Here is a 16241-nt window from a genome sequence, read left to right as displayed (position 1 = left end):
CAGGGAAAGTTCATGGAGAAAGTACAAATGTCCTGGAAACCTGGACTGAATGACTTCACATTACAGTAGACTTGTCCTATTCCTCAGCACCCTCACTGACTGCCACATCTGCTCCCCCTTCTTTGGAAAGGAAGGAACTGAATAAAGCAAAAAGGACATGCTTTGATATTCAGGTATCAAGTGGAAATGGCAGTTCCAGAATTTATGGTTTGTGCATATATTTAGTCTGGAAATCACAGCTGGGGACAAACAGCCGTAACTCCACATAAAATATGCTAGTGATATCAGTAAGACATCTGCATGTGGACTGATGGCCGGGGCGGCTTTTTAGATGAAGCACACACATGCAGAAAGGAACACATCTTCTTTAGGTCAGCAACAGCACTTTAGCAGGGTTGCACTAGCAGCAGCAGTGGAAAATGGGCCTTGTCCGTTGTGATGATCAGTAGCACAATTATTTAAAAACTCTTCTCTGTATTATCAGTTTGAAATGTAATGTACTACCCAGGTGCCAAGGAATATTACTTGCTTTAGGATGTGTGCTTCATAGATGCTAATGTAATAAGCGGAGCTTTTCAGCTTGTTAAGTGTCTTTAAATGGAAAAAGAGGCCTGTATCATACACAGACTTGGATTTATTATTCCTGGTCTGGCAGAGGTTTATCACATCTGAAAAGAGACTGATGCCTCTAAACAACAAACTTGGGTGAGAGTGAATGAGGGGAGTGAGTTTGTAACAGTGTTTTGACAGCCTAGAGATGTGTCTTTTGAAGTGAAATGTGGTGCCTGGCTCAAAGCCAGCATTCAGGTGAGAGCTCTGCTGCTGCCTTTGCCATGCTAAGGAACCTGATCATCACCTTTATCTGTTTAGTCAGAGCCTTCAGCTGCCTCTCCAGATCCAGCTTGTGCTCTTCTAGCTTCAAGACATTACCTGCAAAGAGTCAAGATAGGGGAAAAAAGAAAAAAAACTATTAGAAACTTGATGCCCAGAGTGAAGAGTAGGTGAGGAAGAAGGAAGCAGCATCTTGGTGATACCCCTTGTAAAAGCCATAACTGAATCAAACTCTTCTGCCTAGGAGACAGTGCATGTAACAGTCAGAAACAGCCTTAAATTGAATAACCATGTTCTGGGCTTTTGAGTTATACACACATCACATATTCATTGGGGTTCCCAACTCTAGATGGGAAGTATAGGAAGTGAAATGTGCAACTCATGCCAGCAGGTGGCACTCTTTCACTCCCATGGTACGATAATCAGCAGACCTCAAAATCCATTACAAAGAAAGACAATAAACCTAGCTTAAAAGCTGACGTCTTGATATGAGCAACATCCCATTGAGCTGAAAGAGAGTTTGGAAATTTTCATTGCTGTTATTTCTACAGCACCACACATACATGCAGTGTTTTATGCACAATAAGTCCTTGCCCCTGGAGACTGCAGTCTCTACTGAGGAGGCTGATCAAGGCAGGAATTATTCTAGACACCATCCTTCCCCGTACTGCTGCAGGCTGTGCCTCAGCCTTGGCTCTGGGCCTGCTCCACCTACTTTCCAGGTCACCGATGAGCTGGTTGTTGTGCAGTTTGACAGCACGTTGCTGCTCCACCTGGTCCTCCAGCTCAAAGATGGTTTCCTTCAGGTTTTTGATCTCACACTCATTCTCAGAAGTTTTCTCCTGCAGCTTCAAGCTGGTTCTGCTCAGCTGTTCAGCCTGTCGGTCATACAGCTCTTTCAGCTGACTACATTCCCTCTCCACCTGAAAGGAAGGAAGGAAAGCTGTAAGTTTGCCCTGTCTTCTTAACTGAGCTCCTTGATAATAGAACAAACTAACAGGAGTTCCATGCACTTAACAGGATTGGTCCAATGTTCTAAGCACTGCACAGGAACTCAGGAGTTCCAAGGCACTTGACAATGTGCATGAGTATGCTTTGTCAACACCCTTTTCCAAGCAAAAAGGTAACACAGCCAGGTGAGAAGAGGAGAAGAAATAAAGGCTGCTAGGCGAGAGAGACATTATAATTTCAAATCAGTCACTGCAGCCAAAGTGTAGTGCACTGCCTTCTCTTGAAAGCAAAGCCCCTAACTATGTTTCTGTAAACTGGGTACTTGGGTAGCCACCCAGGAGAGATTCAAATGCTGGGCAGTTCTAGAGTACAGCAGAAGGTCAAATTGAAGTACGTAATTCTGTGTACATTAATTATGTAGCTGGAATCAATGTATCTTAATTTGGGCTTCTACACTGTCTCCACTAAAGGAGGTCAATGGGAACAAGCACTCCCTTACTCCTAACGGGGCAGGAGTACCACTACCAGGTCCCCTGTAAATTCAATTTAGCACATCTCTACTAGGCATGCTAAATCAAACTCTGGAAGATTGACTGCAGCAGGGTTGATCTTCCCTGTAGTGAATATGTACTCAGATTAGCAAAGCATCAACAGTGTTCCACAGGCTGGCAGTATGTATTTCTATTGGTGGTGCACATGCACATATGCCTTAGAACGCATAATAAAATTTATTCCACAGAGGCATGGAAAAATTAGAGGAAATGTTGCCCTCTTGCTATGCCATATCAGGCATGACAGTTAGCTAGCTAACATGGGTCCTAGAAGCATACTAATTTGCCGGTATTAACCATTTCACTGCAGCCTCCCCATGGCATTTGCAATGGATCACTGAGATGTATCTTGATCACCAGCATCTCAGAGGAGAACCTACCAGAGGTACAGTGTGGTTTTCGCTCAGGCTGCAGCACCATTGACATGAACTTTGCTGTTCGTCAGGTCCAGGAAAAGTGCACAGAGCAGAATTTGGATCTGTACGCTGTCTTTATAGACCTGACCAAGACATTTGACACCATCAACAGAGAAGCCCTGTGGATCATCCTGTCAAAACTTGGCTGCCCGAGAAGATTTGTTAACCTCACACACCTGTTCCACGATGACATGACTGGCTTTGTTCTTTCAAATGGCGAGTCCTCAGATCCATTTGAGATATCCAATGGCGTGAAGCAAGGGTGCATACTGGCCCCAGTGTTATTCACCCTCTTTTTCACGTGCGTCCTCAGCCATGTAGTTAGAGACATGGACCATGGAGTCTACATAAAATACAGACTTGATGGGTCACTTTTCGACCTTCATCGTCTGAATGCTAAAACCAAGATGCTTGAGAGGCTCATCCTTGAAGCCCTTTTTGCTGACGACTGGGCACTTACGGCACACAAGGAATCTGATCTCCAGCTCATCGTCAACAAGTTTGCTGATGCCACTCGCCTCTTTGGTTTGACCATAAGCCTAGGAAAGACTGAGGTACTGTTTCAACCTGCTCCAGGATCTGCTGTTCTGCCCGCTTCAATCTTTATTGAAGAAACAGAGTTAAAAACAGTAGAGGAGTTCAAGTACCTTGGCAGTGTGATAACCAATGATGGCTCCTTTGACAAAGAAATCAATGCCAGAATCTGCCAGGCCAGCTGGAGCACTTCCACACACGCAGCCTAAGGTCAATACTGCACATTCGATGGCAGGACAGAGTTACGAACCTGGAAGTCCTGGACAGAGCAGCAACCATGAGTATCGAAGCCATGATTCTGAAAGCCCAGCTTCGCTGGACAGGGCACATCATACAAATGGAGGAGTCAAGAATCCCCAAGCAACTCCTCTATGGTGAACTCTCCCAGGGCAAAAGGAATCAAGGTAGGCCTCACAAGAGATATAAAGTTTGCGTGAAGGCCAACATTGCTCATGCTGGTTTAAAACCAGATCACTAGAACAGCATGCAAAAGACCAAACAGGCTGGTGTGCCCCTGTACGACACGCATATAACAACTCCGAAGAGCAGCAAAGTGTACGCCTTATTGATGCTCGTGAGAGGAAGAAAGCAAGAGCAGCAGCTGCACCAACAGAGCCAGGACAATTCCCTTGCCCTCACTGTGAACGCCCATGCCATTCAAAGCTTGGACTCCTCAGCCACATGCGAGTCCACAACCGATGAGCCTGTACAAGCTCAAGATGTCATCGTCGGACACAACGGACTACCTACAGAATGTGGAAGATCTGGCTACTCTAGGCTAAGTGCACTTCCCAGACATACTGCACCCAAAATTACTGAAGTTGTGAATGCCCTGTAGTTCAGATGGTCAGTGTCACACAGTGATCAATACTAGTACTTCCCAGGACAAGGGAAGTGAGAGCCTCTTGGACTAGGAAACAGGATTAAGGAAACCAAGGCACACACTAGAGCTGGCAGAGCACGGATACAGGGAAACCTTAGAGAAGACTGTGGTCTCATCTGGGTGTCACAAATAGCAAAACAACCTAATTCAATGGAAGGGAGAGTAAAAAGCAGGAAATCTGTGGTTTAAAAACCAACCAATAAAAAAGGCAATAAAAGTTTAGTGCAGAGTTGGAGCACTCAGCAGTTTTGCATTTATTCTTCATAAAGCATAGCCTCAGTCAGCATACCAAAGCACCAGGGAGTCTCCCCTACTGTATTGCATTTGCTGTGGTCACCGACTCCAGCTGAAAGGACATCTGGATTTCTTAAATCACTCAAACCATAGAGGTGCTTTTTGGCAACACTCATTTCCTCTCCAACTAGTAAGTTCCAAAGTTCATCCCGCGATCTCCTCCCTGGCCAGGATCCAGGGCAGACATTGTTTGGTGCTCTCTCTCCATTTGTGGGCACTAATCACGGGCTTGCAGTATAGTTACACTCAGTGACACTCCACAGTGCAGCTACACTCTGAATGCTTAGGCTCAGATGGAAAATGGAATCAGTAACATCTTATGGCTTGCCTACTCTGGCAAGCTATTGTGCTGAAACTATCTTGCTCAGGGGTGTGAAAAAAAATCACCTATTGTGTGCAGCAAGTTTCAGTGCAGTAACTTGCCAGCATAGACAGAGCTCCCAGTGCTGGGAGCTATGTAGCTCTTGGGAGGCGGTCTTCCTAAAGCACTGGCACTGCAACCACAAAGCCATAGCAGCGCTTTAATGCTGCAAGTGTAGACAAAGCCTCAGAATTGCTGGGGACTGAGGAAAGGGAAGAATCTACAAACAGCAGAACTAGAAGAGAGAAACAACAAATACATGATTCTTTAGCCATTAAATAGTCCAGCACGCAGCACTGATTTTAGAAGAGGTGGGCATTGCAGGGGATGCTATTTTCTGCCCTACAGCAGGATGGCACGAATTATCTGACAGAGCCACCTTAGGACCATGGAATCATGTTAAAAGAAAGAGAAGTTACTCACCGTAGTAACGGTGGTTCTTCGAGATGTGTCCCCGTGGGTGCTCCACGTTAGGTGTCGGGCTCGCCCCGGCGCCACAGGTCGGATCTTTCCAGCAGTTTCTGCTGGAGCGCGCATGCGCCGGCGCGCGCCGCTCCCTTGAGCACTCCCGGCCACGTGTCTGTCTATATAGAAAGCCAGCGCCCTCCTCTCGTCCAGGAGGTGTAGGCGCACCTCTTTGTTAGAGTTATGAGGCTTTGGATAAAACGAGGGTAAAACTATAGGTTCGTTAATATGAAACTCTGAAGAAACTTTGGGAACAAAGACTGGATGCAGCTGTAAGGTTACCGCCTCCTTGGAAAATACTGTGCAGGGTGGCATTGCCATAACTGCTGCAAGCTCGCTCACCCTGCGAGCTGACGTGATTGCGAGAAGAAAGGTCGTCTTTATCATAAGGAGACGGAGGGAAACCGTGACTAAAGGTTCAAACGGTGGTCCCGTTAGCGCACTAAGCACCAGGTCCAAGCTCCACGAAAGTGGAAGTGGCTTCTGAGGGGGGTATAGGTTTACCAGCCCTTTGAGGAACCTGGTAACCATGGGATGGGCAAACACTGTGTGCCCTTCCTCTTCATGTCTGAAAGCTGAAATAGTGGCAAGGTGGACCTTTAACGAGGATAGGGAAAGTCCTCCTCTCTTGAGGTCCAGTAAATACTCTAATATTACAGGTATAGGCGCAGCAAGGGGGGCTAACTGTTTGGTAGAACACCATGCAGTGAAGCGAGTCCATTTCTGCTTGTAGGTCTTCCTGGTGGAAGTCCTCCTGCTACTTTCTAGGACTTGTTGCACTTCCTCCATACATGTGCTCTCTAGGGAGCTGAGCCAGGGATTAACCATGCCTGTAGTCGTAGGTCTCGGGTGTGTGGATGCACTATGGACCCCTGGGCTTGCGTGAGCAGATCCGGCGCCACCGGGAGGGGCATCGGTGGACTGTCCGACATGCACAGGAGTAAGGGGAACCATTGCTGTCGATCCCACGTTGGGACTACTAGGATCATTTGGGCTCCCTCTCTCCCGGCTTTCTGCAAGACTTTGTGGATAAGCACCGTGGGAGGAAATGCGTAAAGCAGGGGGCCCCTCCACGAGATCGCGAATGCGTCCCCCAGGGACCCCCCTCCCAGTCCTGCCCTGGAGCAGTATTGTCGGCACTTCTTGCTGTGCTGAGTGGCAAACAGGTCTATCTGGGGAAAACCCCATGCGTGAAAGATCAGTCGTAGCAGATCGGAACGGATCTGCCACTCGTGCGTGAGTGCGAAGCGCCTGCTCAGCTGGTCTGCCTTCACATTGTGAGCACCTGGTAAGTACGAGGCTTTCAAGGTTATATTGTTGGCGATGCACCAGTTCCACAATCAGACTGCTTCTGTACATAAGGCACGGGACCGAGCTCCTCCTTGCCGATTTATATAAAACATGGTGGAGGTATTGTCTGTATTGATCCCGACTACTTTGCCTTGTATATGGTCTCGAAAGTGTTTGCAGGCGTTGAACACTGCTCTGAGCTCCAGTATATTTATGTGCAGTGACTGCTCCGTGGAGGACCACAGTCCTTGCGTCACCTCTTCGCCCATGTGTGCTCCCCACCCTATGTGGGAGGCGTCTGTAGCGAGGAAAACCGATATTTGTGATTGGTGCAAGGGCACCCCTGTTAGCATGTTCTTGGGGTTCACCCACCATTGCAGGGATCTGCGCACCTCTGTTGTGGGCGACACCACCCTGTGAATGGTACATGCTGCCAGTTTGTAGACGCTCGCCAGCCAGTGCTGCATGCTGCGCATGTGTAACCTGGCGTTTTGTACTACAAACGTCGCTGCTGCCATGTGGCCCAGCAGCTGTAAGCACGTCAGAACTGGCACCGTAGGGCTGAAGGTGATGACCTGCACGAGGGAACCGATGGCTCGAAAGTGTGTCTTTGGTAGATAAACCCTTGCTGTGATAGAATTTATAAGTGCCCCTATGAACTCTATGTCCTGTGTGGGGTCTATCTTTGATTTTGCCAGATTGATGACCAGGCCCAGCGAAGAGAATGTGCCTGCTGTGACGCGTATCATGCGAAGTACCTCCTCCTTCGAGGCCCCTTTGAGTAGGCAGTCATCCAGATATGGGAATATAAACACCCCCTGTCTGTGCAGGTAGGCTGACACCACTGCCAAGGTCTTGGTGAAGACTCTGGGGGCCGAGGAGAGGCCGAACCACAGAACCTTGTATTGAAAATGTTCTTTGCCGACCATAAACCAGAGAAAGCGTCTGTGAGCCGGGTGGATAGTTATGTGGAAATACGCGTCCTGTAAGTCGAGGGCTGCGAACCAATCTCCATCGTCCAGTGCCGTAAGTATAGAGGCGACTGTAATCATCCGAAAGCGCTGCTTGCACAGGTACCGGTTGAGGCCCCGAAGATCTAGGATGGGCCTCCAGCCTCCTGTCTTTTTTTCCCGTGAGGAAATATCTGCAGTAGAACCCTTTCCCTCGAAGTTGCTCCGGCACTCTTTCCACTGCCCCTATGAGTATGAGATGGTCTACCTCCTGCTTGAGTCTCGCTTCGTGGGAGGCCTCCTGGAGGTGGTGCCTGGGTGGAGGTCGTGGCAGTGGGAGCGAGTGGAAGGGGATCGCGTACCCCATGGCTATGATCTCCAGTACCCATTTGTCTGTGGTGATCCTTTGCCACTGGTCGTAGAATGGTCGGAAGCGATGGTGGAATAATAGCTTCGGATGACATTGCGCGATGGTAGTGATGGTGCAGCCCTGGATCTGTGTGTCAAACTTGTGGCCTTTGACCCCGCCCCGAGGACGCACGGCTCTGTTGGGAACGTCGCCTGGGAGTTCTGTATTGCTGGTGCTGTTGATGTCACCCTTGCTCGTAACCCCTGTGGTACTGGGGACACTGTAGTTGATACTGGTACCGTCTTTGCTGAGGGTAATACTTTTTCTTCCTGTATGGAGGGGTGTAAATCCCCAAGGTCCTAAGAGTGGCTCTTGAATCTTTACTGGAATGAAGGACCGAGTCGGTTGACTCAGCAAACAGCTTCTGCGTGTCAAAGGGGAAATCGACGATCTTCGCCTGCAAATCCCTCGGGATACCCGATGTTTGGAGCCAGGACTCCCTGTGCATGACCACTGCCGCAGCTGTTGAGCGTGCTGCCATGTCCGCTACATCTAGGGCGATCTGAACTCCCATCCTCGAGGCTGCGTAGCCTTCCTGCACGATGGCCTTGAGCACCGGCTTCTTGTCCTCTGGAAGCGAGTCCATGAGGGAAGTCAGCCTGGAATAGTCGTCAAAATTATGGTTCGCTAGATGCGCTGCGTAATTCGCCATTCTCAACAGCAGGGTAGAGGAGGAGTAGACCTTTCTGCCGAACAACTCTAGTTTCTTGGCATCTTTGTCCGTTCCCCCTGTCTTGTACTGAGAAGTTTTCAACCTCTGTTGAGATGATTCCACCACCAGAGAATTTGGTTGCGGGTGGCTGAACAGGAACTCCATGCCCTTCGCTGGGATGAAGTACTTCTTATCCGTTCTCTTGTTTATAGGCAGAGTGGACGCAGGGGTCTGCCATATTGTGGTGGCGGACTCCACGACTGCTTCGTCAAGTGGAATAGCTATTTTGGAAGAGGCCGGAGGTCTCAGGTTTTTAAGGAGCTTATGGTGTTTCTCCTGCACCTCTGCTGTTTGGATGCCTTGCGTGAAGGCCACCCTTTTAAACAGCTCTTGGAACTGTTTGAGATCGTCCGGAGGATGGACGTCCCCTGGGGCCGTGGCCTCGTCAGGGGAAGATAGCGAGGAACCGCTGGGGTAAGCCTCTCTGGACCCCTCTGGGTCCTGCTGATGGTGATACATCCTCTTGCTAGATACTTGTGAGGGAAAATCTCGGGGTTCCAGAATCAACTCCCCCTGAGATAGCTGCATTTCCGTCCCCATCCGCGATTGCCCTCAGGGATATTGAACCGTCTGGGGGGATCTGTCCCTGGGAGTATGCCTATGGTGTCTATGCCCCGCGTGATAGGGGCGACCATGGCAACACGGGCACTGCTCCTGAGATGGGGACCTGGACCACTCTCGAGGCGCATACCCCCTGTGCCTGGGGGAGCAAGATCGTCTGGATAATTGAGATACTGGAGAGACTGACTTTTGGTAGTACTCCAAAGGTTCAAAGCCCAAAAAGGGCGAAGGTGGTCCGAGCCATGGTGAGGCTGGCTGTAGGAAGGGGAATGGGGGCTCAGGATAGGCTGGGGGTGACCCCTGCCTTCCTGTTGGGGTCCGCAGCATGAGCGGAGCGCTCAGAGCGAGCAGCCCTGCAGCCCTGTCTGGAGAAGGGCTGCGGTGCCGGGTTTTCTGTGCTGCCTTTCCCCTCCCCTGCGGGGCTGGCTCCGCCCCCTTTCGCGTGGGGGATCTTGGCCCCGTTGTCTGCGCCGCGCTCGGGTGGTCTCCCCCGGTGCCTGCAGGCCGCGTGCCTGCGCGCTCTGCATCGCCAGTTCCCTGGGCATCGGTGCCGCTGCCTGCGGTGCCGCCGGTTCTGGCGCTTGCCTGGCCGCCGCCCTGCCAGCGGTGCGGGGCGGCTGTTTGATTATCGGAGGCTCAGCCTCTGCCACGTACGTCTCCGCGCCGCCGCCGCCGCTCAGCTGTAACTGCGGCTGGGGGCTATGCGCTCCACCCGTCCCGCTCGCTGTAGCTGCCGGCAGGGATCGGGTTGGTGAGAGCTTCCTCCATTTTTGCGCTGATGGGGTGAGGGAGGCAGCTTTCCTTTTATGGGCCCCTGAGGGTCCCTCCTGCTGCGGCCGCTCCGGCACATCTGGCTGGAGGGCCTTGTCAAAGAGCAGCATTTTGAGCCGCATCTCCCTGTCCTTCCTTGCTCTGGCTGTGAGCTTAGCGCAGAAGGAACATTTCTGGGTGACATGAGATTCCCCAAGGCACCTTATACACTGACTGTGCCCGTCGGAGGCCGGCATCGCTTCGCGACATGACTCACACTTTTTGAATCCTGAAGAAGACATTATGGTGAGTCTTTGAGATGTTAATAGGGTACTTAGCACCTTCTCTGTGCCTGTTCCCCTCTCTGACTCAGCCTGCCGCGGCAGGAGGCCTAATGGCCCTACGTCCCCGGGCCTCCGGTGCTCCGCTTGTTACTAAGACTGGAAGCTTTACTCCTTCCTCTTTTTTTTTTTTTTTGGAAAACAATAACAAGCTAACTTAACCTAAAAGACTGAAAAAGAAACTCTAAAACACTTTAAGAACGTTAAATACGCTGACTCTGGCCGTAGCCTGAGTGGATTCCATCTGCAGCCGATGGCGGTTAAAGAGGAACTGGCGGGGACCGGATCGCGCACGTGGCCGGGAGCGCGCAAGGGAAAGGCGCGCGCTGGCGCATGCACGGTCCGGCAGAAACTGCTGGAAAGATCCGACCTGCGGCGCCGGGGCGAGCCCGACACCTAACGTGGAGCACCCACGGGGACACTCGTAGAAGAATCATGGATTCTTATCAGCATGGAATGTATTGATTTCAGCAAAGCAAGGTGCTAGCTGTACTACTGCTAGGTTGCCAGACACTATTCGTAATCACTACATTACTATCTCCTGGAAAGTCCTCTGCTTCATCTATCACCAGCCAAGCACACACACTGTCTTGGATGAAAGGACATCAGCAAAAGTCAAAGAAAGATCTTTTGTGAGTAGGGACCATACTAATTAAAAATGGAAATGACCAATCCAGCCAGGCAGGATTTAGTCCTCAAGCAGATTACATACAGTTTTAGCCAAAAGCACATAAAACGGCTAATGTACTAGCTGATACTTTGTATCTGCATTCTGTAGGAAGGCTCAATACTATCATACTCATGTTTCCACAAAATATCTCATTTGGGGCTTGATCCTTTTTAGTCAAAAGACCTGAAGTCACTGACTTCAGTGGATACAAGATCAGACCCTCTGTTCTCATGTCAGTAACACCAGTAGGACCAGTGGTTTGAGTCACTGCTTGGTAAACCAACTTGTTCTGTGATTTAGCCTGATTTTAAAAGTTGCTGTTCATTAACCATCAGTAATTTAGTTTTCTTTGATTACAGAACTGGGTTGAATACCTCAGAATATTTCCCACTGTGGCAGGGCCAGGGCGGAGGGCCCCCTCAGAAGGAGCCTCAACAAGCAGGAGGGCCGGCAGTGCACCAGCAGGGCACTCACAGACAGCTGGGTGGGAGCTGACTCAGCCTAATTAGGGCCAGCTGACTCCATGACTGGGCTAATAAGAAGCCTTTACAAACCATTCACATTGGGAAGGGTGGGGAGAGAGTGCGAGAGGCCAGTGGAGAGACACAAGGAGACCAGAGTAGTGGGAAAAGAACAGGTTTGAGAGGAGCAGAAGAGAGCATCAGGAACACCAGAAACCACAGAGGGAGAGTGAGGAGCTTCAGCGGATCAAGAGTGGGGACTCGTGACTACTGCAGCCTGGAGAAGCAGCCCAGGAAGGAGAGTTGCTGTGCTAAGGGAGTCAGCTCTTCTCACTAACAGCCATGTAGGGTCCCTGGGACAGAATCCGGCACGAGTGGTGGGGGCTGGGTTCCTCTCAGACCACCCCTCACCCCAGTGAGAGCAACTGGGCCCTTAAGTGGGCCCAGTGGACTGAACAGAGACCAGAGGCCCCAGAATAAGACTGACTTTGTCACACCACAAACAATGGAATTCACCTTAATTGATTATTTTTCCCCCTCACTACTCTAGTGAATACATTTGCTAGCAGGAATATCTTCCAAAACAATAAATTTTGAATTTGTAGACAACTGTTTAAGCCAGAAAACATATAATACAAATTTATGCTTGTTCAGTCAGAAGACAGACACAATACCATGTGACCTATGAGTGCAGTGAAAACTAACTAGCTGCACCCAAATTTCAAATCCTGAATACTTGGAAATGATCTAGAGACTAGGAATTGGTCTGCAAATAATTCTGAGCATTGTTTCCTGTAAGCCAGTGGTTCCCAGACTTTTCCAGATGGGCATCCATTTTGACAATTCAGGAAAACTTGGGGACCTAAAGGCAATTCAAAAATGGGGGGAGCAGTGCTATAACTAGCTAATTTTGCACCTGAGGCAAGAATATAAAATTGTGCCCCCTCATGTTTATATATTCATAGTAGTTATTTCATAGAAAAATGGAAAATCCATTACTAATAATAACACAACATTTATTATAGTTAATTATTATTTTATTATAGTTGATTCTGAGTTGTGGTGGGGGAAAGACCCTCATCCCCAAACCACTCCCTCCCACTTCCCCAACTTAAACCCCACACTCAGAGGCTCAAGGTTGTGGGAGGCCACACTCAGGCTGGGGGGAGTCATAAACAAAAAAAGAAAACTGACAAATCAGCTACATAGAACAGAAGGGGAGGCAAAAAGGAGGAAGGGTGGAGGGGGGCAAAAATTACTTACTGCAAGAGTCTATTAAGCAGCTTGCCTAGGATTGCTACAAACATCAAAGGTGGAGAAACTGTCTTTGTAATGCATAATTGCTCCTTTATTGATAGAGATAGCTGCTGGATGTGGCAGCATTAGGGAGCTGCAAATGGCTTCTTTAAGAGCCACAGGGAGCTTTGAGCTGCTGGTAACCCTTAACAAATCTAATTGCAAACCATATTTGGGTCCCAACCCATTGGCTGGGAAACTCTGCTGTAAGCTGTGTGCTTCTGCAGCTGCTCAGGAGAAATTTAAATGCTGCCCAGCTGAATAGCAGAGCATCCACAGCTAGGTTTTATGTTTCTATTGGTGGTGCACATTTGCACATGCCTCAGTGCACATAAAAAATTCTTCCTCATATGGATGGAAAAAATTTGACACATGGATAGAAAAGATTAATGAGAACATGGACTCTTAACTTACAAAATATCCTACATTACTTGCACACTTGTCAAAGGGGAAAAAGGAAAAAAAATAGATTAGCTCATTCACTCTGAATTATTGACGCAGCTCTACTTCATTACTGCTCTGTGGCTCATGAAACCCCATTGTATTGGTTGATCGTGGACAGATGCGTATGGTGCCATTGAATGCGAATGTTCTTTTTGTCTTACCTTTGCCAGTAGACTCTGGACATGTTTTACTTCACTATTTGCCTTCAGCAGCTCTTGTTTGAGCTCTGTACAAGCCAGTTCTAACTGATCCTTCTCTGCATGTGCCACTTTCAACATCTCTTGCACCTCAGAGTTGTCAGTAGTACATCGCATTGCACTGATCTCTGCAGCTTTTTGTTTCTCACTGTCTAACTGAGTTTTGAGAGATCCATTTTCAATCTTCAGGCCCTCTAAGGCAACTTTATAGTCCTCTAGAGACTTTGCTACCATTCCGTAATTCTGTCGTTCCATTTCTAAAAGCCCACTCAGCTTCTCGTTTTCCTCTCTCAGGCTCTTGATCATCTCCTGGGCATCTTGATGCTCCCTTTCTAAACTCCGGAGGCTGCTGGATAATTGTTGCTGGATATTGAGCAGCTTCTCTCTTTCAAACTGTGCTTTCTCAAGCAAGTCTGTGCATTTCTGTTCCAATTCAAGGATCTTCCCCTCCTGAACTTTAGTTTCTTCACTCTTGGATCGCTCTTGTAGGAGAGTCATGAGCTTTTCATTTTCTTGACTCAGCTGTTCTGCTCTCTCCTTTTGCTGACAAAAGGAAGTCTCCAGCAAAGCCTTCTCTTCTACCAGCTTCTCATTTTCTGCTGTCAGCTCCTGCACCATTTGCTGCTGGTCTGACAGCTCCTGTAAAGTTGCTTGGAGCTCTTCTGCTGTGCTGTGGTGGTTTTCTTCCATTTTTTGTATCCTCTCCGTCAGAGAGGCTACAGAAAGTTCACTGATGTTGTTCGGAGAACTCCCTGTGGTAGAACATCTGGAATCCTTGAAGGGGTTACTGTTGGAGGAGGTTGGCCTAGAAGGTACATCTGCTATATGTTCAAAATCAGACACATCAGGTGACAAGGAGGCTTTAGTCACATCACTGCTTGAAGAACCTGATTTTCGCACTGCTTCTCCATTCACATGCTGTCTGGGCTCATCTGGTTCACACCTGAGTAGATTTTTTGTTGGTCCCCCAAAACTTGACTCTTGGGAAATCGGGGTTGTGAAGCTGCTGTCACCCCCACTGCTTGTTGTTGTTTCTGAGAGAGGAGAATGTTCTAGATATATCAGTTTCTCCTTCAAAACCCGGTTTTCTTCTACCAGGCTAGCAAGCTCTTTTTGAAAAGTCCTGTTCTTTTCCTGAAGAGTCAGTATTAATGGGTCTATGTCACCAGGTAATAATGGTAATATTTCTAAGTTTTGGTCTGAAGCACCAATCACCTCAGAATTAACTGATCCTTTGTCTTTGCATTTCTTCAGCTCACTCCGGAGCTTGGTGATTTCAGAGTCTTTTGTCTTTGCTTCTGCCAGGAGTTCCTTAACTTGGGACTCCAGAGCTGCTTTGTCCCCAGTTTCATTCTCTTGCTTGGACTTGGCAGAGGGACGAAGGTGTTTGGTAGGGGTGGGTGTGCCAGAAGAAGTTGGGCTCGGCTGAGTTTTCCTGGTGCCGACTGGACCACGCAGCACAGCTCGCTCTCTGGAGACAGTTGATGGAATTTCCCGAGGAGCCGGAATCCCTGTGCGCTTCACTGATGAAACCACTCCTTGAAGAAAGGCAGAGAGAAGACATGAGAAAAATTCAGTAATTCACTACCTGAAACAAATCACGTGACAACAAAGTTATGGCCTACAACTGCCAAGGGAAAACACCTGCATGTCTGAATAATTTCAGTCATGGCTGAGTGTGTGGATTTCATCATTGCAAACATTTGTATAAATGTCATACTCCCTCCTCCTCAGGAAAGGAGCAGTCTGCTCAACTCCTTTCCACTAGGCACATGATCTGCAGCAGTTTCAATGTATTTTTAAAGTGCAATGCCAAATTCCATTATGTTAATTGATTGTCCTTCACTATTTTAACTACATTATATTAATTGTATTGAAATGCTTAATTAAAAACTGTCAGTTTCTAGATGAAAAGCCCACTAACCTTGGATGAGTTTCTGGCGTTGACAGTAAAAACAGGTACAGTAAACCCTCGAAATGCATGATTTTGAGTTGCACTTAATTCACATTAACAATAGTTAAGTGCAACTCAAAATCATGATCCTCACGGCCCTGGCTCAACACCCCCCCGGACCACTGCGGCCCCAGTTTAACCCCCCCCCATCCCCACATGACCCTGGTTCATTCCCCCTACATATGGCTCCAGCTCACCCCCTGCCCCATGCAGCCACACTTCAAACCCACCCATGTGGCCCCAGCTCACCTCTCTCTCACACACACACCACGTGCGTGGCTCCGGCTCACCCCATCCCAACCTCCACGCAGCCCCGGCTCACCACCACTCTGCACCCCCCTGCAGCCCTAAACCACTCCAAGCTTAATTCCCCTGCCCCCTCCCATTGCCCCAACCCACCGCAGCCTTAACCATTCCCAACTGCCCCCCCCACCCCCAACCCCAGGACTTATCTTTCAAAAGAAGCTCCAGGTGCTCCTGCTGCTTCCCCAACTACAGAACATGTGCTCCTGCCAGGGAAAAAAGCTGCCCCGACTTATGCAAGGGTGTGTGGGAATGCAATCGTCCGATAACTTGACGGACTACTGTATTACCAGCGCTTTTTTTGTGCTGGTTCTTGCTGGTACTGAGTACCAGCACCTCAAGCAGCCCCAGCCATGGGATTTGATGGGGAGGATGTGGGGGGGAGTACTGCCAGAGTAGCTCTTCTTTTTCTTTTAAAAAAAAAAAAAAGGTGGCACTGGGTATTACCAACACACAAGAAATGAATTACAATGTAATTCTTATCAATTTATATGGAACAGATGATGAGAAAGAATATTAAAGAATATACAAGCAGGTAGAGATGGCTAATGGTTCAAAGATAGTTTTCTATTAAAAGAAATAAAGAGTCTGTCTGCAAGGTAGAACATACATTACTC

At 48.6% G+C, this 16241-nt stretch overlaps 1 protein-coding gene across 4 annotated transcripts in view; it reads right to left on the bottom strand.

Moving 5' to 3' along the window:
* Positions 1 to 16241, bottom strand: part of SPECC1 (sperm antigen with calponin homology and coiled-coil domains 1) — a 191328-nt gene that overhangs the window by 77406 nt on the left and 97681 nt on the right. For all 4 annotated transcript variants that reach the window (XM_075013422.1, XM_075013424.1, XM_075013420.1 and 1 more), the window contains 3 exons: positions 13332 to 14905; positions 1547 to 1754; positions 857 to 930 (listed from right to left, as the gene is read on the bottom strand). In XM_075013422.1, coding sequence (XP_074869523.1) covers positions 857 to 930; positions 1547 to 1754; positions 13332 to 14905 — 1856 coding nt within the window. The remainder of the gene's footprint in view (positions 1 to 856; positions 931 to 1546; positions 1755 to 13331; positions 14906 to 16241) is intronic.

The sequence above is a fragment of the Carettochelys insculpta genome, chromosome 19 (genome assembly GCF_033958435.1).
Source record: "Carettochelys insculpta isolate YL-2023 chromosome 19, ASM3395843v1, whole genome shotgun sequence".
NCBI classification, from domain to species: Eukaryota; Metazoa; Chordata; order Testudines; family Carettochelyidae; genus Carettochelys; species Carettochelys insculpta.
Note: the sequence above shows the minus strand (reverse complement) of the source record. Positions and strands in the feature narration are given on the sequence as shown.